This window comes from Ochotona princeps, chromosome 5, assembly GCF_030435755.1.
Source record: "Ochotona princeps isolate mOchPri1 chromosome 5, mOchPri1.hap1, whole genome shotgun sequence".
Taxonomy (NCBI): domain Eukaryota; kingdom Metazoa; phylum Chordata; class Mammalia; order Lagomorpha; family Ochotonidae; genus Ochotona; species Ochotona princeps.
In genome coordinates, this window is record NC_080836.1 from 76,824,123 (window position 1) to 76,846,446 (window position 22,324).

The following is a 22,324-nucleotide window of genomic DNA, read 5'->3' on the forward strand; positions in this document are numbered from 1 at the left end:
CCAATAAACTATGGACTTTAGTGATAATAATGTAGCCATATTGGCTCACTGACATTAGCAAAAGAAAACTTTACTAATGTAAGATATTAACAGTAGAAGAAACTTTTAACAAGATTTAGGGGAACTTCTTACTACCTTCTCAATTTTTTCCTATAAATCTAAAACTGTTATGAAAATTGTGATACAATGTAAACAAAACCCTGCCCAGGGTTGGTGAGAAATGGGTGGCATAGCCACTCTCTTGGCCAGTTAGAGGTAGGGTCACTGTGAGATGATTTAGAAACCTGAGTTTAAAATTGCAAGAATGTATAATTGTACATTCCCTTTGAGCAATCTTACCTCTATCTTAAGGAAATAGTTGACGCTGTGTGCAAAGACTCATCACATTTGCTCATGGTCATCAAAGTGTTTGTATAATAGTTAAAAGCTGGACCCAGTTTGGAAGGCCTAAACAGATTGTAGAACATTTTTTTTTTTTAGATTTATTCATGCAGGCCCCGGTCTCCCAAGGATTAACTCCACAGCTTAGCTTGTTTCTCAGAGCATAACAGGATTGGTAATTTTGGCCTGATACATATAGCCACTGGCTTAACCGCAAGTTCCTGCTTCCTATTTGTCAAGTTATCTGCCAGGGGATTGGATAAAACTCAAGGGATTTAGGGTGGCCACGAGAGGATTGGATAAACACTGGGAGGAACTGAAGGGATTTAGGGTTGCCACTACTGGGAGGAACTGAAGGGATTTAGGGTGGCCACTACTGGGAGGAGCTAAGCAGAGTATAAAAGAAAGTCTGGAGTTGCAATAAAGATCATTCTGTCATCGACCGGCATTCGGTGTACTGCGTGTTGCCTTGTCTTGTCTCTCTGCGTTGTCTGCGTTGCAACCCTAGTCCCTCCGCTCGGCTCGGATTACGTGGCGACGCGGGCGTTGCCAACATCTGGAGGTTCCCACCGAGATTGAGAAAGAGAGGATACGACGAAGGGTCGTCCCAAGAGTCTGGCCAGCTGATTCAGGTAAGTGGGACGTATTGTAAGTCTCTCCTAAACTGGTAGGAGAGGGAGGTTCATTTTGAAATATAGTCAGGTTTTGGATTTATTTTGAAATAGAGTTAGGTTTTAGACTTATTTTGAAATATAACTAGGTTTTGGATTTATTTTTTAAGTTTTCGATTTATTTTGAAGTATAGTCAGGTTTTAGATTTATTTTGAAGTATAGTTAGGTCTTGGCGTTTAATTTATCCGTTGAAAAGGACGATAAAATGGGTTCTGCCTTCTCACGGGATAAATTGGCCACCGAGCTTGAAGAACTTCTACGTCAACTGGGGATGCCAGTTAAATTTAAAATGATTAGAAATTTTGTTAAAGCCATTCAATCTAGCAGTCCTTGGTTTATTGTTTCAGGCAACTTCAATATTCCCGATTGGGAACAGGTTAAGGCCAATTTACAATCCTGTTTACAAAAAGACCCAGATAATTTCCCCATTGTTAACTTTTCTTTGTGGCGCTTAGTCCGTGATTCATTATTTACTGATAAAGTGAAAGTTGAGAGACAGTTAAGAGAAGTACAGACTACTTTTGAAGCAATCCAGGGGTGGGAAGTTCTACGGTCCTTGGAAGCCTGGAACGAGGTGGCCTCGAGTGAAACCACCCCGAGTGAGACCTCTTCTTTAGAGGAGAGTGAAGCCTCTTCTTCAGATGAGAACGAGGCCTCTTCCTCGGAAGAGAGTGAGGACAAACGAGATGAGGAGGCTTTCTTAAAGCGGAAAATTAAGGATAAGGAGAAGGTTTTCTTAAAGCGGAAAATTAAGGATAAAGAGAAGGTTTTCTTAAAGCGGGAAATTAGGGACATTAAAAGAAAGTTAAAGAAAGCAGGAATAGGTGCACGTTCCTCTGGCAAATTGTCCAGTTCAACACCACCACCATATGCCCCTAATTTTGTGACCCCTACCACTCCTCCTGAGGAGGAAGCCATGGGCCATTCACCCAATAATTACCCCACGCGGCCATGGAGTGACGGCCTCACTGATCAGCCGGTGGGTGGGGTTCGATGCTTCCCTGTAATAGAGGTCCCAGTTCGAGGGGGTCCCCCTCGCCGGGAGCATCAGCCCCTTCAATTTAAAGACCTCAAAAATGTAAAGCAGGCTGTTAAAGATTATGGTGCCCAGGCACCCTTTACTCTTGCACTCATAGAATCCTTTTCGAGTTTGAATCTTACTCCTAGTGATTGGATGCAATTGTGCCGCTCTGCTCTCGATGGTGGTGACTTTCTCCTATGGAAAGGGGATTTTCAAGATAGGTGCAGATTTTTTGCTGAGCAGAACGCGGCTGGGGGACACGCAGATCGAAGCCTTGAAATGCTTACTGGCACTGGACCTTTTGAGGGCATCCAACAACAAGTTAATTATGACCTAGGAGTTTATGCACAGATAGCAAATGCAGCCCTTGGAGCCTGGAAGGCCTTGCCTAATGCTAATACAGGAGACCAGCTTTCCAAGGTCTTGCAAGGCCCCACAGAACCTTTTCAAGAATTTGTGGACCGTATTATGCAGGTTGCTAGTAAGATCTTTGGTAACGTGGAACCAGCAATGCCAGTAATTAAGCATATAGCCTTTGAGAATGCTAATAAATATTGTCAGGATGCTCTCAGGTCCCACAGAGATAAGTCCCTGCATGATTATCTTAAAATTTGCAGACATATTGACTCCACCCATGCCCTTGGGCAAGTGATAGCAGCCGCTGTTCAACACCCTCAGCCCCACCCTAGGGCGCCTCCCAAAACCTGTTTCAGATGTGGACAGCCTGGACATTTTATAAAACAGTGTCCCAAAATTCCGCGACAAGGAAGATCACCCCCACAATCCTTGCAGGCCCCAGATCTTTGTCCAAGATGCCATAAAGGCTATCATTGGAGCAGTGATTGTAGGTCCAGATATGATGCCCAAGGCAATCCCCTATCGGGAAACGGGGTCAGGGGCCCGCTCTGGGCCCCCCAACCTCAGGTGTACGGAGCCCAGCAGACACCTGTAACTTCCGGAACAGCGCAGACTCCTTCCAGAGTCCCTCTCCCACGGCGAGGAGCACAGACATTTCAACCCTCCTCAGAGCAACACCAGGTAGCGCAGGACTGGACCTCTGTGCCACCTCTGGAGAGGTATTGACCCCGCTCCTGGGACCCCAACGGATAAAAACAGGAGTCAGGGGCCCCTTGCCTAAGAATACCTTGGGCCTGATCCTAGGAAGAAGTAGTGCTACTATGCATGGAATCAGAGTACTCCCAGGAGTGATAGATGAGGATACTCCAGCAGAAATAGAGGTCATGGCAGAATCAGCCAAAGGCACTATAATCATTCCACCTGGAGCTAGATTTGCCCAGCTGATCTTGATCCCCAAGGTTCCAACTGACAACCCCATTCTTAAGAGAGATAGACAAGGAGGATTTGGACATTCTGGCCCCTTGGCATGTTGGGTCTCCGACATGCAAACCCGACCCACCTTACAGTTAGAGATAGAAGGGAGAAAATTCACAGGTTTACTTGATACCGGAGCTGATAGTACAGTTATATCCCAGGCACAGTGGCCAAGTTCCTGGCCATTAGAGGCCACCCCAACCGTTCTCCAAGGGATAGGAACTTCTCAGCCACAGAAAAGTGCCAGGTTGTTAAGGTGGAAGGATCAAGAAGGGCATTCAGGAGTTTTCCAGCCGTATGTCTTACCACATATTCCTATCAACCTGTGGGGACGAGATTTGTTGAGTGCCATGAATGTTGTATTGACCTCTCAGCCTGTGCCAAATATGCTTAATAGACAGGGATACTTTCCTGGAAAAGGTTTGGGCAGACATCTTCAAGGTGACCCCCAACCAGTCTGTGACAGGGTTAGGACATTTTTCGCAGGGGCCATTGTAGAGCAGCCTCGTCAGTTAGTGGAACCCATTAAATTAACATGGAAAACAGATGAACCAGTTTGGGTTGAACAATGGCCCCTTTCAAGTGAAAAATTAGAGGCTGCAATTGAATTGGTAAAGGAACAGCTTGAGGCTGGACATATTGTTCCATCCACCTCTCCTTGGAACACCCCAATTTTTGTTATTAAAAAGAAAAATAATAAATGGAGGCTTTTACAAGATTTACGTGCAGTAAATGCCGTCATGGCCCCTATGGGGGCCACGCAACCTGGTTTGCCATCTCCTGTGGGAATACCAAAAGATTGGCATATGCTTGTGTTAGATTTAAAAGACTGCTTTTTCTCCATTCCCTTGCACCCGGAAGATGCTCCACGTTTTGCCTTTACCTTACCATCCATCAATTTAAAGGCCCCTTCCCAACGTTTCCATTGGGTCGTGCTCCCACAAGGGATGATGAACAGCCCTACCATTTGTCAGATATATGTGGATAAGGCCTTAAAAGGAATTAGATCACAATTTCCAAATATTTATTTAATCCATTATATGGATGATCTTTTGATTGCAGCTGAAACCCGTTCCATTCTGTCCTCAGCAGCACAATGTATTTATCAGGCTTTAGCCACAGCCGGGTTGATTGTTGCCCCGAATAAAATTCAGACAGATTTTCCTTATCAGTATTTAGGCCATCAACTTTTACCAACTGGTGTCACCCCTCAGAATTTGACCATCAGATTAAGTGATGTGAAGACTTTGAATGATCTGCAGAGTTTGTTGGGTGATATTAACTGGATCCGACCAATTTTGCATATTTCCACTGGGCAACTCAAGCCACTTTTTGATATTCTTAAAGGTGATCCAGATCCTTCCTCACCCAGACAATTGTCCAAAGAAGGCAGGGAATGTCTGCAGTTAGTCGAGCAGGCCATTCATAATGCTCATGTTAATTATGTGGATTATAAGGCACCAATGCGGTTGTTGGTCTTTCCTTCCAATCATGCGCCTACAGCAGTGTTTTGGCAGACTGGACCTATATATTGGGTCCACTCCCCAGCATCCACTGGACAAATTGTGCAATCATATCCCACTGCTGTTGTATCTCTGTTGTATAAGGCATGTAAGATCAGCCTGCAAATTTTTGGAAAATATCCTGATTTCATCTCCATCCCCTATGATTCCCAACAGGTGGTATGGTTGCAGAATAATATTGATGATTGGTCTGTCTTTTGTGCCACGGTTTCTTCTCAGTTAATTAATCATTATCCTTCCCATCGCTTAGTACAGTTTTTTAAAAGACATCCAGTTGTTTTTCCAAAAATAATTAGACAACAACCCATATTAGGAGCTCGTGTGGTTTTTACTGATGGGTCGGCTAAAGGCAAGGCTGCTATAGTTTCTGGACATGAAGAACAGGCTGTTTCCATCTCTCACAAATCAGCTCAAGCCGCCGAAATAGCCGCTGTTCTTTTTGCCCTTCAAATTTATCATGATGAGCCCCTGAATTTATACACAGATAGCTGCTATGTGGCTCATGTTGTTTTACCTTTAGAAACCACAGCCTATATAGCCCCGACCTCCTCAGTTTATTTGCTTCTTTTACAATTACAGCAGCAGATTTGGCAGCGCACTTGTCCCTTATTTGTTGGGCATATAAGAGCGCATACCTCCTTGCCTGGCCCCCTAAGCGAGGGTAATGTATGGGCAGATTCGTTGACTCAGGTGTTGCACATATCCCTGGCCATGGACCCTTATGAACAGGCAGTGCGCCTTCATAAAAGGTTCCATCTCAATGCAGCTTCCCTGAGATTACATGCTAAGGTGACTAGAGAACAAGCCACCCAGATTGTCACCAATTGTGAAGTCTGCGCTCAATATTGTTCTGTCCCATCCCTAGGGGTTAATCCCAGAGGGTTATTGCCCAATCATGTGTGGCAAATGGATGTTACCCACGTCCCTTCCTTTGGAAAACTTCAATATGTGCATGTTTCAGTTGATACCTATTCCCATGTAATATATGCCTCCGCTCATTCAGGAGAGAAATTAAAAGATGTTAAAGCCCACTGTTTACAGGCCTTTGCCTATATGGGCGTCCCCAAACAAATTAAGACCGATAATGGACCGGCCTATGTTAGCCAAGGTTTTGAGAAGTTCTGCCAAGATTTTAATATAACTCACAAAACAGGCATTCCTTATAATCCTCAGGGTCAAGCCATTGTTGAACGTGCTAACCGCACCCTTAAAGTTTATTTAGAAAAAATAAAGAAGGGGGATGTGGCTGAGCATTGCAGCTCACCCCATTCCTTACTGGCATCTGCAATCTATGTGTTAAATTTTCTAACTGTCACTAATGATATAGCTCCTGCAGAGCGCCATTGGCTTCGCCCTTCTAATGAGAATAAAGGCCAAGTAAAATGGAAAGATCTGGCCACAAATAAATGGCGAGGACCAGATCCAGTACTAACATGGGGGCGAGGCTCTGTTTGTGTTTTTCCCCAGGATGAAGAAACACCTAGATGGGTTCCCGAGAGACTTACACGACAAATCTCCTTGGCTCCAACTCAACATGATCCCACTCCTAATGATGTTCTTGCAGGATAGGAGACCCTGACAGCAGTGGTGCAACTTCCTGATATCCTGCCCATGGGAAACGCAGATCTCCAGCTGCTCCCCGATTTACCATCATATATGTGTTACCCCTGTGAAATGGCATTTAACTGGCAGCATGGATGTTTTAGGAACAAAGCGGAATCTTGGCCATGGGGCTGATGGTCGTAGCCATGATTGCAGTACTGTTTAGTCTTCTTTGCCGCCTATGCAGGCAACAAGCCTGGGAGCAGGTCATTATTTGACAAACCATGATGGATTTAGCTGTGGAAAATTCTAGCGCTCAAGTTTGGATGAACATGGTGTGATGGGCAGCCAGAGACGGGTAAGATCTGGCAGCGCTGATGACCAACCTAAGACAGGGATTCCCCAGGTGGGGCTCCCCATGACGGGTAAGGCGTCAACTGACTGCTGGACAACCTAAGACAGGCGTCCATTAAAAAAACAAAAAAAGGGGGACATGCAGGCCCCGGTCTCCCAAGGATTAACTCCACAGCTTAGCTTGTTTCTCAGAGCATAACAGGATTGGTAATTTTGGCCTGATACATATAGCCACTGGCTTAACCGCAAGTTCCTGCTTCCTATTTGTCAAGTTATCTGCCAGGGGATTGGATAAAACTCAAGGGATTTAGGGTGGCCACGAGAGGATTGGATAAACACTGGGAGGAACTGAAGGGATTTAGGGTTGCCACTACTGGGAGGAACTGAAGGGATTTAGGGTGGCCACTACTGGGAGGAGCTAAGCAGAGTATAAAAGAAAGTCTGGAGTTGCAATAAAGATCATTCTGTCATCGACCGGCATTCGGTGTACTGCGTGTTGCCTTGTCTTGTCTCTCTGCGTTGTCTGCGTTGCAACCCTAGTCCCTCCGCTCGGCTCGGATTACGTGGCGACGCGGGCGTTGCCAACATTTATTATTATTGGAAAGCCTGATATATAGAGAGGAGGAGAGACAGAGAGGAAGATCTTCCATCCAATGGTTCACTCCCCAAGTGAGCCACAACGGGCCGGTGTGCGCCGATCCGATGCCGGGAACCTGGAACCTCTTCCAGGTCTCCCACGCGGATGCAGGATCCCAAATCTTTGGGCCATCCTCAACTGCTTTCCCAGGCCACAAGCAGGGAGCTGGATGAGAAGTGGAGCTGCCGGGATTAGAACTGGTGCCCATATGGGATCCCAGGGCGTTCAAGGCGAGGACTTTAGCCACTAGGCCACGCCGCCGGGCCCGATTGTAGAACATTTATGATATGAAATATGGTATCATCATTAAATATCAATCTGTAAAAAGATGAATGCTACAAGGAAAATGGGTTACTAAAAATGTAATATGAATTTCACTCTCCTAAAGACAGATTTGAACTTGCATTAAAGTCTTCACTATTTTTAGAACTTTGGTTACATCATAAATAAAATGTTAAATAAGAGGAGAGAAGGAGGTGAAGAGAGCTTGGTCTAAACAGGTCAGCTAGCACCTAGGAGGCCAGTGGGGGAATCTGACTTTTATTCTAAGTGAGAAGGAGAGGAATGGTGGGTCGTGAACAGAAAATTGGTTTGTGTTGACTCATTTAAATGGAGGCCCTGGATGGGCATTTGGCCTGATGATTACGATGCTTGCACGCTGTGCTGGAATATCTATGTTCAACACCCAGCTCCAGCTCCTGACTCCAGTTTCCTGCTAATGTGTACCCTGGACAGCAAACGTCGTGGTTCAAGTGACTAGGTGAACTATATTCCTGGCTCCCTCAATCAGCCCCGACCTAGCCCCAGCCATTGTAGGTTTTGATGAGAGAACCAGCAGATGGGACCTTTCTCCCTGTCTCTGTCTCTCTCCCTTTCTTTTTTTATAAATGTGTATGTATATGCATATTCTATTATGTGTATGTGCATGTTTAAAGAGTGTCCTAGTTTCTCTGTTGGGAGTATACAGTAGGAGCTTAAGTGTACAGGCAGAAAGACTATTGGGAGACATTTACAGTAAGTCATTTGCATGTCAAGGATGTGTGGATAAGGGTCAAAAAGGATCAGTGCACATCAGGATCCAGGGGTGGTTTTGGTGGGGGAATCACTCTGTGCTTCTCTATGGTCTTCACGTGTCTGTAATGAACACATCACTTTCATAAAGAGAAAAAAAGTTTTTGCAATATATATATTCATACAGTGGAATATATTTGGAAGGAAAATGCCTTTTGTTAAATCATTCTTGGTATAAATCCCTGCTTGCGCCATCTCCGTGTGTGACCACCTCCCTGTCTTCTAGGATCAATGGGCACCTGGTGGCTTTGAAAGTCATCAGCATGAACACCGAGGAAGGAGTCCCTTTCACTGCCATCAGGGAAGGTAAGACCAGCAGAAATGAACCCCGGAGATCTGTTTTGCATCACATCTATGTAATCAGTGTCTAGTTTTTGACAGCTCTACAAGTAACTGAATAATTGCAATTTTATTGCCCATACCAGTTTCCCAAGAGAACTTACATTATAATTTCAGTATTCATAAGGAAACTCATTTTGAAAACTGTTATATCATTTAACCAAAACTAGGAACTCAGTGAGCATTTACTAAATACTTTCCATGTGTTTAATGCTAGCGTTATAGCTTTATAACCCGGAAAATACTTAGAGAAGAGGGGGAAAAAATCACAGTTCTTAGTGGTCTGTTTGCCTGAAGATTATTTCAACAAAACTCAGACGACTCCTCAGACGGTAGTGCCACGGGAATTTTAGCGCAGGGCTCTGTCCTTGCTATACCCGGGACAGAAGAGAAAGTGGGTGACGATCCTGTGTCAGATGGGCTTAGGTTCGTGACACAGGGATATCTGGCTCATGTGTGATGTTGGGCACTTTTCCTATCTGAAACATGGTTTATTTCAGAAAGAGGGTAATATTGGTATCTATTTCATAGAGCTGTTATGAGGATTGAGACTACATTTAAAGCAGTTACACACAGTCCATTATCAGAGTTCAATAAATGTTAGCAATTATTCCATTCTTTCCCCTCTTGAGGACAATCACTATTATGATCTAGTAACTTAGAATATTCTATACTATTATAAAAATCAAGAATCCAAAATAGCAAAAAATAAATCACCAAAAATATAAAAAATATAATTGGGGTAGGAATGTGGCTTAGCAGTTAAGATGGCTGTTTGGGACCCTGTATACCACAACGGCGTGACCTGCTTTGGATCTTGGCTCTGCAATTCAATTCCAGTTTCCTGCTGATGTACACCCTGTGAGGTGGCAAATGATGGTTCTAGTACTCAAATCTCTCCACCCAGATGGCAGTTCCAGATGGAGTTTCTGGTTCTTGGCTTCAGCCTGGTCCAGCTCTGGCTGTTGGAGGGCATTACATGAAAATGCATATATATTTTTAAAAAGTTGAATTTATCAATTTTTCTTTACATAAGCCATTTGGAATGAGAAAACTACTACTATGTCCAGCAAAACAAATAAATGACATTTCCCTGAACTTATTCTCAACTTCTTTTGACCATGTACTTACTTTTCTTCCTTTACTGAGCACATACTCTGAACCAAGGACATTCCTGGATGTTGTTAAATTTGAGAAGAAAAAACTCAAATCTTTGGTTCTGTGTTGTTTTTAGTCTTAGCAGAAAAGATGATTCAAATTTCAAGTGTATAACAGACCTTGTGACCCTAAAGGAGAACGAGCTCATCTCATTGTGGCTAATGGAGTCAGTGGATTTTCGACCGAGCTTAAAAGGACGGGTTATACAAACAGACATGGAAAAAGCAATTCCGAAAACGAGTTTATAACTGAATTTGGTGCCATTTTCAAAAGTCTTTGAGAGCCCCTGGGAAATGCGTCATTTGGAATTTAAATAGAAGGACCACATGTCTAGTAGAGTATGCAGCTAGGCGATTCATCCCGGTAGGAGCAGGTGCGTTCTGGGGGAAGGCACTGCTGTGTTTCACATAATGGAAGTTACATTTACTAATGGACTGATTAGTGGTCCCTTGGAAAGGATGATCAGATTTGGGAAGAGTTATGTGTTTAAGCGGGAGTGTATTTCTGAACGTGAAAGAGAAGCCCAGTCACCCACAAAAGGAGAGGGTCTGCGTGTCCAGCTTCACCTCATTCTCCCAGCTTGCTTAGCTGAACTGGCCTTATTCAGATTTTGCCCACAACCCGCATTCGACTGTAACAGTGAAGCCTTTTGCCAGTTTTGCAAAACAGGCAAAAGGTTCCTGACAGATGGCTCCCAGCATGGGTCAGGAAAGCTGGAGCTGCGCTGTGCTGTGCTCTCATTGCGTATTTACCCAGGAACTGCCTGCCCATCACAGGTGTTTACAATTACGTTCATACACGACTATGGCCTCTCAGGGTTTGTTTTATGGACTTACCTCGCCGAATGCTTTGCTTGTGTAATATTGAAAACCACAAAAGGATTTTTGACACATTGAAGGTTGTTAGGCATCCAATTTCCAACAATGAAATGTTTCTTTTTCCACAAGAGGTAGAAATTTGGAGCCCTCTCCCCTTAAGAAGATAAGCGGCCTCATTTGCAACCTTTGGCTCTGTCCAATTTTTCCTGTAAGAGCTCCAAGGATGTGAGGCTGGGGAGACGGGAGGTTAAACGGAAAGGGCTGAAAGGCAAAATCAGAACAGCTGGAGTTCATTAGTTACAACCCAGGGTCATGAGCTGGAAAAGCCATGTGCAGGATAACCAAGCAAGCAATGCAGCTTTCCTGACAAAGCCTGCGAGCGAGGGTGACTCTTGCTGACCAGCTTGGCCACTCTGCTGCAATGGCAGCTGGCGATTTGTGAAGGTTTCACTTCCTCTCTCTCTCTCTCCCCCTCTCTCTACTGACACACATGTAGCAGTTTACTAGTCCAATCGCCTGTGGTACTATTTGTTTTCTATTGAACCTAACTTCACAAAAATAGGAACAGCACTATGAACACATCTGAATATGTCAGACACTTTTCCTACCTCTTTCAATCCTCTAACAACTTTTAGAGGTAAAATCCATCATTTCAAATAAAAAGTTGGAAGTCCACTCAAATTTCTCTGGTTTAAAAGTCCATGCATTCTCTCTCTTTTTAAAAGATTTATTTATTTTTATCGCAAAGTCAGATATACAGAGAGGAGGAGAGATAAAGAAGAAGATCTTCCGTCCAATGATTCACTCCCCAAGTGGTCGCAATGGCCGGTGCTGTGCCAATCCGAAGCCAGGATCCAGGAACTCCTTCCAGGTCTCTCACACAGGTGCAGGGTCCCAAGGCTTTGGGCCGCCCTCGACTGTTTTCCCAGGCCACAATCAGGGAGCTGGATGGGAAGTGGAGCTGCTGGGATTAGAACCAGGGCCCATATGGGTTCCTGGGTCGTTCAAGGCGAGGACTTAAGCCACTAGGCCACTGTGTAGGGCCCAGTTCATACATTCTCTATGTATTCATTCTGCAAGTATTTATTGGGTGCCTGCTATAGCTCACACTTTGTTGACTGTAATGCACCATGTAGATGTGTCCCTTACTGCCCTCCTTCCTTTGTCACCTAAAAAGATCAGAGACCTTCATGGCAGCTTAGAAAATATTTCATAACTGTCTCTAGCATTATATTATCTGTTTATTTTTCACAACTAGGAAACCATATTTTCATTTGCATAGGCTAATATTTTGTGCTTTTATATTAGGACATTTCATAGTTCTATTAAACTATCAATATCTTAATGCCATACATTATTTTTAAATTTAGGACTTTCAATCTGTTAGAAGCATATTCCCAAGCAGTCATATAACCTTCAGAATCATTATTTGAGAGGCAGAGCTCCCAACTATTATGCCCACAGGAGCCAGGCCTGGGATGTGCTGAATCTAGGAGCTAGAAATGCAGTTCATGTCTCGCATACAGGTGGCACTAACCTCAGGGCTTAAGCCAGCACCACAGCCTCCCAGGGGCCACAGTATCAGGAATCTGGAATCAGGAGCCAGAGCTGAGCATTGAACCTGAGGACTCTAAACTCCTACCAGGGAAGGACCTGAAAGGACCTGAGCCTCAGAAAGCTTGGGTCACTTTTCTGGGTCACAGAGAGTTGGTAAATCAGAGTTGTGTCAGGTATTAAAATCTGTATGTTTTCTACTGAAAATTTTCTCTACCTTATTATGATGAATTTGGAAATGCTCAAGTATTGCTTCTTCAGCAACAACAAAAATAAAAAAAAGAATCTGCTTTTATGAACATTAAGGAAAATGCAGAAGAAACATTTTAAAGTAAATAATAGAATGCTGCATATTCATCAATTCTATCATTGATTCTACCACATTAGTAATTACAGCATTTAAATCAGAGATGATTTCCACTTAAAGTCTTTTAAGCTCATTCTCTAGAAGAAAACATTGCAAGGTAGTTATTCCTGATCCATGAAAGATAAAACTGAGCCAACACTGGCCTGAAGACTGTCCCAGAAGTCATATGGTACAGCAGGCAGCGGGGAGTCTAATTAGAACTCCTGAGCCACTGATGATGAGTGCCAGCTTGGTAGACAAGGAGTCCTCCCTCTGGTATAATCACATCACATCATAGACAGAGCACATTCACAGCCTAAACAGAGTGATGCCACAACACTGGAGTGGAATCAGGACTACAATTCCGAAGAAATCTATCGCTGATCTCAATATTTACTTAAATCCTTATGGATGATTTATTTTCTTGACTCATTGATTTGTGACTGGCAAGTCAGAGAAAATATAAGATCAGGGACTATAAATTTTAGTCTTGATATCTAATGAGAACTGAGGGTGAAGGCCACTATTGATTCCTATATAAATTCCTTATCACTGGCCTGGTTTTCACTAGTCCACAAGCACATGTTGAGTGCCAGGCCCATGCTAGCACTGCGGGTACAGAGCCAGGGTCAGGCACCTGCATTCTTGAGGAGCCCATGGCCTGCAGGTGGCCTTGACACCAGGCACCTTACACACAGCCACCCCCTTTGGACTTTCAGAGTCAGTCTTGCTCTTCCTTATCACCTTCATTTTTTGCATTTTCTTCTAAATTACAGCAGGACAGGGTAGAGGAACATCAAAATATCATGAACCATTGCAGTTGGCAAAGCATTACTTTTCCAAAAACTTCATGAAACCACAAGCTGCAATAAAATTAACAAAATGAAGAAATTGAAAGTCCTTATATCACTATGAGATGAAAAACAGTTTTTTAATTGTTAAAGTGTCACTGCCCAGCAGTGACACTAAAATGACGAGGCACACTCTTGAGGGTCTGGGAAAAGCTGGAACCGCAACCGGACCCCTGACTGCCAAAAGTGGCTGCGTTTAAATCCTTATCTCCGCTGCTTCTGTCCCCATTGGTCTTAGCTTTCCTCTGTCGCTTTTCCAGCTCTCTCTCCACCACCCTTCTTCCCATATTTCTTCCAGTACTTTCTGCTGCATTTCTCCATTCTTGTCCCCGTCTCTCCATACTGTTTTTATGGCTTCTGTCTGTATCCCTCTTTTCCAGCTCTCTCTCTGCCACCCTTCTTCCCGCCGGTCCTTCTTCTGCCTTGTCTTGTCTTGCTCCATCTGCCATCTGTATGTCCATCTGTTGTCCCTGCCTAGCTTTTACCGGCTTTTATATCGTTCTCCACCAATCACTTCTCCTGGTGGGTCCACTTGGCGCTACGTGATAGGCCAGTAATCACAGCGAGGGCATTAGCCTATCCCTGTGACTTCCTGTTTACCTGCTGGCGAGACCAACTCTGCCTCCTGGCCCTGGGCCAGCCGCCATCTTGCAACGGCCCCTCTCAATCCTGGAGCGGCTTCAGCACCCCGCTCCCCACAGTTAAGGATCTTACTTACATGTTGGATTAATGTTTCACTTGTTGGCCATAAATGTTTTTGGATGTTCAAAACAATGAAGAAAGTATTTTATGTTTTTTAAACAACTTGAATCAAGATCGGTTATGAGTCATGATGTTTGGGATTATGCTGTTTCCTTCAGGTTTTTCTCTTTCACTTTCTGGGTGTTCTCACGGCCACATCAAGTTAATGCATAAAAAATTATTGCACCAAATCCTGGCATATGGTAAATACTTATGAATGTTAGCTGTTATGGTTAATATCATCATTATAACCAAAAAATTCTTTTTAAAATGACAAAAAAATGTATTATAATCTGTCTGAAACTTTAAAGACCCACAAGCTATCGTTGTGTCTTTTCTTGGATGAGAAACAAAAATAAGTGCAATCATGTCTTGGTACCTGTGGGTGACTGGTTCCAGGACTTACTATATACGCTGATCTCAGCAGATACTTAAATCCCCTAGTATTTGCATATAATCTACATGCATCTTTGATATACTTAAGTCATTACCAGATTACTTACAATACTTAATAAAAATGTAAGTGCTATGGAATTAGTTCTTATAGCACATTGTCTAGGGAATATTGACAAGGAAAAAAGTCTCCATATGTTCAATACTGATGCAGTTTTCTAAAAAAAAAATATTCTCAATCTGCACTTGGCTGAATCAACAGAGGCAAGACCAAAAGACACGGAGGGCTCGGTGTATCTACAGCAGGTCTCATATAAAGACAACAATTATACCAGAGAGCTCTGATCTTAGGATCTTTTCTCAGCTGACTTTGTACCCCAACCTGGTAAGTCTGCAAAATAAACACCACATTCTGTTAGGGAATTTACCAGAGTTTTTGCAATTAAAAGAGAGAAAGATCTTTCCTTCTTAGATTAAGATTCACACATCTGAGACAATAGGCATCTTAGATTGCTGTAGACAGCATACCAACAATCCAATGAGATCAACACCTCAAACCTCTGAATTCCCTATCCATTACTCAACAAGATGCAGCATGTGTATAACAAACATTCCAGCAGTGTAGGAGCATTTGTAAAGCAATGGTAGGCATAGCTACAAAACACACAGCATTCATAGTCTTATAGCGGAGACAATTGAAATTTTAAAAAGAAAGGAATATAAGCACCTTCAGTGTGAGCAAGCAATGATAGATATATAAATAATATTAAGCAGTCCGTGGGCAGCTATTCAGTAGTAAGTACCTACTGAGTACTTAGATATCAGAAATTTTTCTAGGTATTGAAAACACTGAAATTAGCAAAGAAAGAGGTGAAAGTATCTCTTTGTCGCAAACATTTTTTGACTTCTCAGGATGAGTAATACGTATAGTATACAATATATAGTATAAGTAATATGTGTGTCTATCATAATAATTATAAAACAACACAGGGTGCAGGGATAGGGTGAGGGCTACTAATCAACAGCGATCAACGAAACCAATATTTCATGTGAGCATACCTCAAAAAGGCCACAAAATGGAATTAAAAGATAAGTTTATCTTTGATTGCAAAAGGTTTTGAAATCCATGCATGTGAGGGCTCTTCAAAACAAATTCACGGAAATACATATTATTAAAAAAGTACAGATTTCAAAAGATATTTGCGACAAAAAGAATTTACCTGATAATGCCCTCCCCTGTATCCTTTGAGTAGAGAGTCATAGGAAGTGAGGGAGGAAGCAGACCAAGAACTGAAGGACTGAGCCAAGAGGGTGGGGTACAGACGGAACAAGGGCAAGGGCAAGACCCTGGGGGCAGAAATGCGTTTAGAAGTGTCCAAAGAACTTCCAGCAGACCAATGTGGTTACAGCCAGGTGAGCAGAGAGATGACAAGCACAACAAAAACGAGGGGGCGGGCATTGACCGGCAGGAACACATGGCATGGAAGTGGAAACATGGCAGGCCATTTTGGTTTTATCATGGGTGGAATGTGAGGCCCCTGGGGAATTTGGAACCTGGAGGATCAATGATCTGACCTTCTCTGGGGAGGAGACCCTGCAGGAGGGAAGGTAGGAAACACAGAGACTGGTTAGGCAGCATCTGTGATAAATCAGCCAAGACACGTGGGGGACTCAGCCTCAGGCAGCAGCAGAGGATGTGACAGAAAGTGAAGGCTTCTGGACATGTTTTGAAGACACTGCAGGTGGATTTGCTGATGGACTGGGTGAGGACATAAAAGAAGGAGTTGAGTCCCCGTTTACTACAATGGTGAGCCTTCCTAGCAGGGACAGATTCTGCACTGAAGTTGGGGACTGAAGATAAGTGGTACAAATATGTCAAAGAATGTCAGAGAAATAGAATATACGTTTTCCCTATTCCTACAAGAGTGAAGTTATCGAGAACATTTCAGGAAATAAGGACTTTAACTCACTGTTGCTATGAGCAGCAATCTCTTCCCAGCACCTGCTACTCTTTGAACTTTCAAGGAAGTGATCGCTTGAGGCAATCACAATGGCTAAGGTAAGCCTTGGCAGTTCTAGTCATATATTTAAGCAATTGAAAGGTGACAATAAAAATCAAACTAAAATAGCCTGATTCTTAGCAACTTTGGCTTTACCATACTCCCCCTTTTTTGATATCCAATCTTGTTTATTCGTTATTCTTAAGCCTTATTTTTTTTAAAGATTTATTCATTTTTATTACAAAGTCAGATATACAGAGAGGAGGAGAGACAGAGAGGAAGATCTTCCATCCGATGATTCACTCCCCAAGTGAGCGCAACGGCAGGTGTTGTGCCGATCTGAAGCCGGGATCCAGGAGTCTCTTCCAGGTCTCCCATGCGGGTGCAGTGTCCCAAAGCTTTGGGCCGTCCTCCACTGCTTTCCCAGGCCACAAGCAGGGAGCTGGATGGGAAGTGGGGCTGCCGGGATTAGAACCAGCGGCCATATAGGATCCTGGAGCGTTCAAGGTGAGGACTTTAGCCGCTAGGCCACGCTGCTGGGCCCCCTTAAGCCTTATTTCTAACTGGACTCTGATTATAAATAGACACTCTCAGGGGAGACAGCCTACATCTCTTGGCAATCTGTTCCTGGCATTTTTCTTTGACCTCCTTCATTTGTGTGGCCAAAAGTTAGCATATTCTGCAAACTCTTGCTTATCTTGTTTAGCAGGCTGTTCCTTCCAAGCGGTATGCCGGCATTTGTGTTGGAGGTGCTTTGGTCCTGGGCTTCTTACCTTCTTTGTTAAGGGGCTTTTTTGCGACATGCTAGCGAACATCATCTTCTTTAGAGAGATTGAAACGTTTGCGGATTCTGGCAGCTCTTTCAGGACCCAGGTGAGCAGGCCCCCAGGGTATCAGTCAAAACAGGAATAACTTTCCCTTTTTTACAATAACTCAAGTGAGCATTGACAGTGTAGCCTCCTGTTCTTGCTCTGTAACAGAAATGCCCCTTGCTCAGCAGCAGGTGAACCCGGCCATGGGTCAAGATTCCTTGCTTCATGGGAAAGCCCTGTTTGTCATTTCTACCACTGATATGAATCATGCAGTTCTTCCGCTCCTCACCCAGAGTGTCAGCAGCAACTTGTGTGGCCATATGCTTCTTGTACAAATATTACCTTCATCATTCACGTCAATGAGTTCTTGGCAGCCTCTGGGTGGAAAGGAGATAGCTTCATCTAGTAAAACCAAAATATCCTGATTCTTACCAATTTCAGCTTTGCCGTATTCTTTTCAAATCTAATTTCAGTGTATACTCTGTAGTGAATATATATAGAGAGAGAAAAAAATTGAGGAAATAATCTGCAAATGAAAATACATATAGTATACAAGCATTTGCAAGTGACAGACAGAAGTCATTGTTATAAATAATGAGTGCTCTTGCAAAAACATACCGCAAGGAAGATTTGAAGACTGGATGAGAGTAGGGGTTTCATGAAGTCCAAAGTGAAAGGGAGAAGCAAGAATCTGTCAGCTTTAACTTGCATCTGTGTTATGCTTTATGTTAACCGACACTTTATGAGTAGACCCATTCTATTCTCATTTTAAGCCTTTCCACTCTCTTAAAAAACTGGTGGGGACTTGAGTTGCAATACTCTCTAGAGCTTGCTCAGAAAATGATAGAAGCAGGATTCGTATTAGGGCTTCTGGCTCCTCAGCTAGTTCTCCTTGAAAACATGCAATAAATACCTATTGCAAATTGTGTGCTCACTGCTGATTGAGCATTGCACTAGATGTTGTGGCAGAATCCAGAAGACCAAGTTACTCCCTCCATTCCCAGCTGACCTTCAACTGGCAAGGTCAAGCAGATGCCTGAGAAATTGTTGCGGGTTTTTGTTGTGTGTGTGTGTGTGTGTGTTTACATTTACAAAGCAATGTATTTCTAAAAGCACAATAAGAAATCCAGTCCATACAGTATTAGGGCAAAAAGAACAAATTAGAGTGTTAGTCCCTAGAGTAACATAGGATTAAGCAGATGTGGGCCAGCTCCTGCGGTGGTAAGAAGTTCCCAGCTCCAACTAACTCAGTAAAGAAAGGAAGTCACCAGCTCACAGGCCTGGTGACGAGAGACCCCAGTAGCATTACCAGAAATCGGGTTTCTCCATCCCTCTGACTAGTGTCTCCATCCTAGTCTGATTCCTAGACACACTGTCACAATCCATCGGTCATCTGCCCCCAGCAACTGCTGCCTCAAATCCCACAAGTACAGCCCTCACAGTAAAAAGAAAGTACCTGTTCCTAAGCACACCTGCCAGGTGGGGTTTATACCTGTCTCTGAACCCATCACCATGGCAAGGGAGATGCTGTGATCTGATTGGGCAGTCTTGAGTTTCATGCCTCCTCTTGGATGGAGGCAGAGTCAATCTTCTCCCCCGAAACCCCAGACCCAGAACAGCATGGAGCAGATAAGGAGAGGTGCCCCCATTAGATGGGAGGTTGGCTGTTAAGAAGACAAACCTGGGTCTGGTGTGGTGGCCTAGCGGCCAAAGTCTTTGCCTTGAACAGTCCAGGATCCCACATGGGTGCCAGTTCTAATCCTGGCAGCCTCACTTCCCATCTAACTCCTTGCCTATGTTCTGGGAAAGTAGTCAAGATGGCCCAAAGCCTTGGGACCCTGTACCCATGTGGGAGACCTGGAAAGTAGTTCCTGGCTCCTGACTCCTGGCTTTGCTCCAGCCATTGCAGCCACTTAGGGAGTGAATCAACGGATGAAAGATCTTTCTCTCTGTCTCTCCTCCCTCTTTATGTCTGGCTTTGCCATAAAAATAAATTAATCTGAAAAAAAAAAATGAACTTTGTCTCCAGACTTAACCTAGCATTTGAGCTTGTTTTTAATCTTATGAATTGTTCTACTGGTAATGGGTACAGGAAATTCACAACATGTGGGCAGACGACTGATCTGAGTTTTTATGCTTAACTTTTCCTTTCCTTGGAGTCTTACAGATACTGTCTCTCCAGGCAGGGCTACCTACCTAGCTGAGATTTCCCCTCTGTCTCCTGGGCCTTTTGTAGTCTCCACACTCCTCAAGCCAGGAGTCTTCCTCTCTCTGTCACACCCAGTTAGCTTGATAACCATTGACGGCCACTTCCAGCCTTTCGCGGTGACTTTCCTCCTTCAGGACTCCCTTTAGTCACATATTAATAACCTGCCTTTGAAGAGACCTTAGCGCGCATGCGCGCGCACACACAGACATACACACACACACACACACACACACACACACACACACACCCCGATCTCCTGGGCTCCCAAGTCAAGGAGGTGGCAGGGGAGAGAGGCTTTCCTTTTCAAGTTTGCTTTTTCTTCTTCCCACACAGATTTGCAACATTCCCTTCAAGAAACCCTCTGCATTTTCTGCTGTGTTTCAACAGTTCTTCACCCCAAGCTGTTATCTCTGCCCCCACCCATCACATCCATCAGCCAGCCCAGCTGAGCTCTTGTGGGACATTGATATTTGTAAAGTCCTGTTCCAGAAAACAGAACACCCCTTTTCCTCTTCCAATGGCCTTTATCTCTCCAGGCCTGCTCTCTGGGACTCTAAGGCCAGGAGGAAGAGATCCCCTGGGGTGGGAGTGGGAGCAGCAGTCAGAGTGCTCCCTGTGCCTTAGAGAGTTTTGTAAATGGAAACACGGGAGTAGTTTTTGCACCTGCCTGTAAGCATGGTCAGTTTGTGTAAACAGAGTGACCTCCCATTTTTGAAATCCTGAAGTCCTTGGAAATTCTAAATAATTCTTTCACAGTAAGAGACTTTTGTTCCCCCAGCAGTAAAAAACAAAACAAATAAATCCACCAGAACACCTAATTTGAAATGAAACTGCACTTTCCTTATCAATGCCTGATATACCGTTTTGTTTAATTTTTCTAGCTTCTCTCTTGAAGGGTTTGAAACATGCCAATATTGTGCTTCTGCATGACATCATTCACACCAGAGAGAGCCTGACATTTGTTTTTGAGTACATGGTGAGTAGCTCCAGAATCTTAGAGTGCATGAAGAAAAGTCTGGTGCTTGCATAATGAACCTGTTAATATTTCATGGATTGATAAAACTTTCATTATGGTATGGGAGGTATCAGGGAAGTTTTTATGATTGTGATCATTGGAGCTCTTCTGCTGCTGTATTCAGTGGTTTTGCTGCCCCCTTTCCCCTGATCAGCAATGGTAAGTAGGGATTTAGAGTTTGTCCCCCTCAATAAAACTTTTCCACTTCTTTTTGAAATCTATTTTCATCACTATCTGAGCAGAATTCAACATTTTCATTGACAATGAAGATGTGTCACAACATAATTTAAGACTGCATACCTGCCTACTAAAGAATTATTCCTTTTGCATTGTTAAAAGGAAAAAGATACATTTGAATAGGCAGGAAAAAAAAAGATTCATAAGGCTTGTGTACTTGACTTTACTCCAAGGACACTGGGCATGCAAAAATTCTTGTGTCATGTCCAATGCCAGTTGTTTAAAATGAGCATCTCTGCTGACAAACAGGCTTCCTTCTAAGAGCAGCCAGTTAGAACGACACATTGTTTGACCTTCACAAAGTGGAGACTCAGAAAAACCTGGTTGCGTTTCTTTTGCACCTTATTTTCAGAAATTCTGAACGTCATCATAGTTTCCTAAGTCAAGGCTATGGTTCACGTAAGGACACCCTCCAAACATCACTAACTCTGCTCTCTCCTCTCCTACCCTCCATGGCTCAGCACACAGATCTGGCCCAGTACATGTGTCAGCACCCAGGAGGGCTTCATCCTCACAATGTCAGGGTGAGTATTTCAGGGTCAGGACTGTCATCCAGCTCATCTGCAACAGGGGATTTTGGAACTGACTGCCATTCCAGAATGAATTCCCTGTGCAGACAGATGCCATGCACAGCCTAGGACAGAGCCAAAGTGTGGGCCCTCAAGCTACAGAGCAATGTCTAGCTGTTCTCTGCACAGCCTATGCTTGCTAGTCATTGAATCATGCAAACATGTCTTTAGAAGTATAAACCATAAAAATAATCATGTTAAGAGGAAGTAAATGAAGTCAGGCCATCACATAATAAACAGCTTCTTCATAGCAGCCCGCTGCTCTATGATAAAGTTTGCATTGCCTGGTCAGTAGATCCTATTATGCACGTGGGCCCACCTTCCCTTTTTCAGTCATTAAAGTAAGAATAATAATAATGTACCCTTATTTAGTCATACTTCTACATCTGTTATGAATTTTAGAAACCACTTATATTTCATATTTTTCATTCCCTAAGCTTTTGTTGGCATTAATTAATTGATTGGCTCTTAAAAATAACCATATGACACTTGTAGATGATGTATTTATTCTTTGAATAATAAATAATATTTATGTACTCATTCAGGAATTATTTATGGAGTGCTTAGTGCTATATTAATTTCTGGAGTTTCAATAATGAGTAAGTTGTGTTTCTTATTTTCAATGAACTTGAAGTCCAATAAGATATATGGTCTTCTCTAGGCAGTGAGAAGCACAGTGCTAAGGCCAGGTTAGCTAAGAATATTATGGAATACAGGATCTAATACAGGATAGGGAGTTAAATATGGGA

General features: G+C 43.4%; 1 protein-coding gene and 1 pseudogene across 5 annotated transcripts in view; one reads left to right on the plus strand and one right to left on the minus strand.

Annotated features, from left to right (window-relative positions):
* CDK15 (cyclin dependent kinase 15) overlaps positions 1–22,324 on the plus strand; it is a 113,187-nt gene that overhangs the window by 31,540 nt on the left and 59,323 nt on the right. For all 5 annotated transcript variants that reach the window (XM_058664860.1, XM_058664862.1, XM_058664863.1 and 2 more), the window contains 3 exons: positions 8,760–8,839; positions 20,636–20,730; positions 21,468–21,530. In XM_058664860.1, the coding sequence (XP_058520843.1) occupies positions 8,760–8,839; positions 20,636–20,730; positions 21,468–21,530 (238 nt within the window). The remainder of the gene's footprint in view (positions 1–8,759; positions 8,840–20,635; positions 20,731–21,467; positions 21,531–22,324) is intronic.
* LOC105941612 (small ribosomal subunit protein eS6-like) lies at positions 17,280–19,104 on the minus strand (annotated as a pseudogene).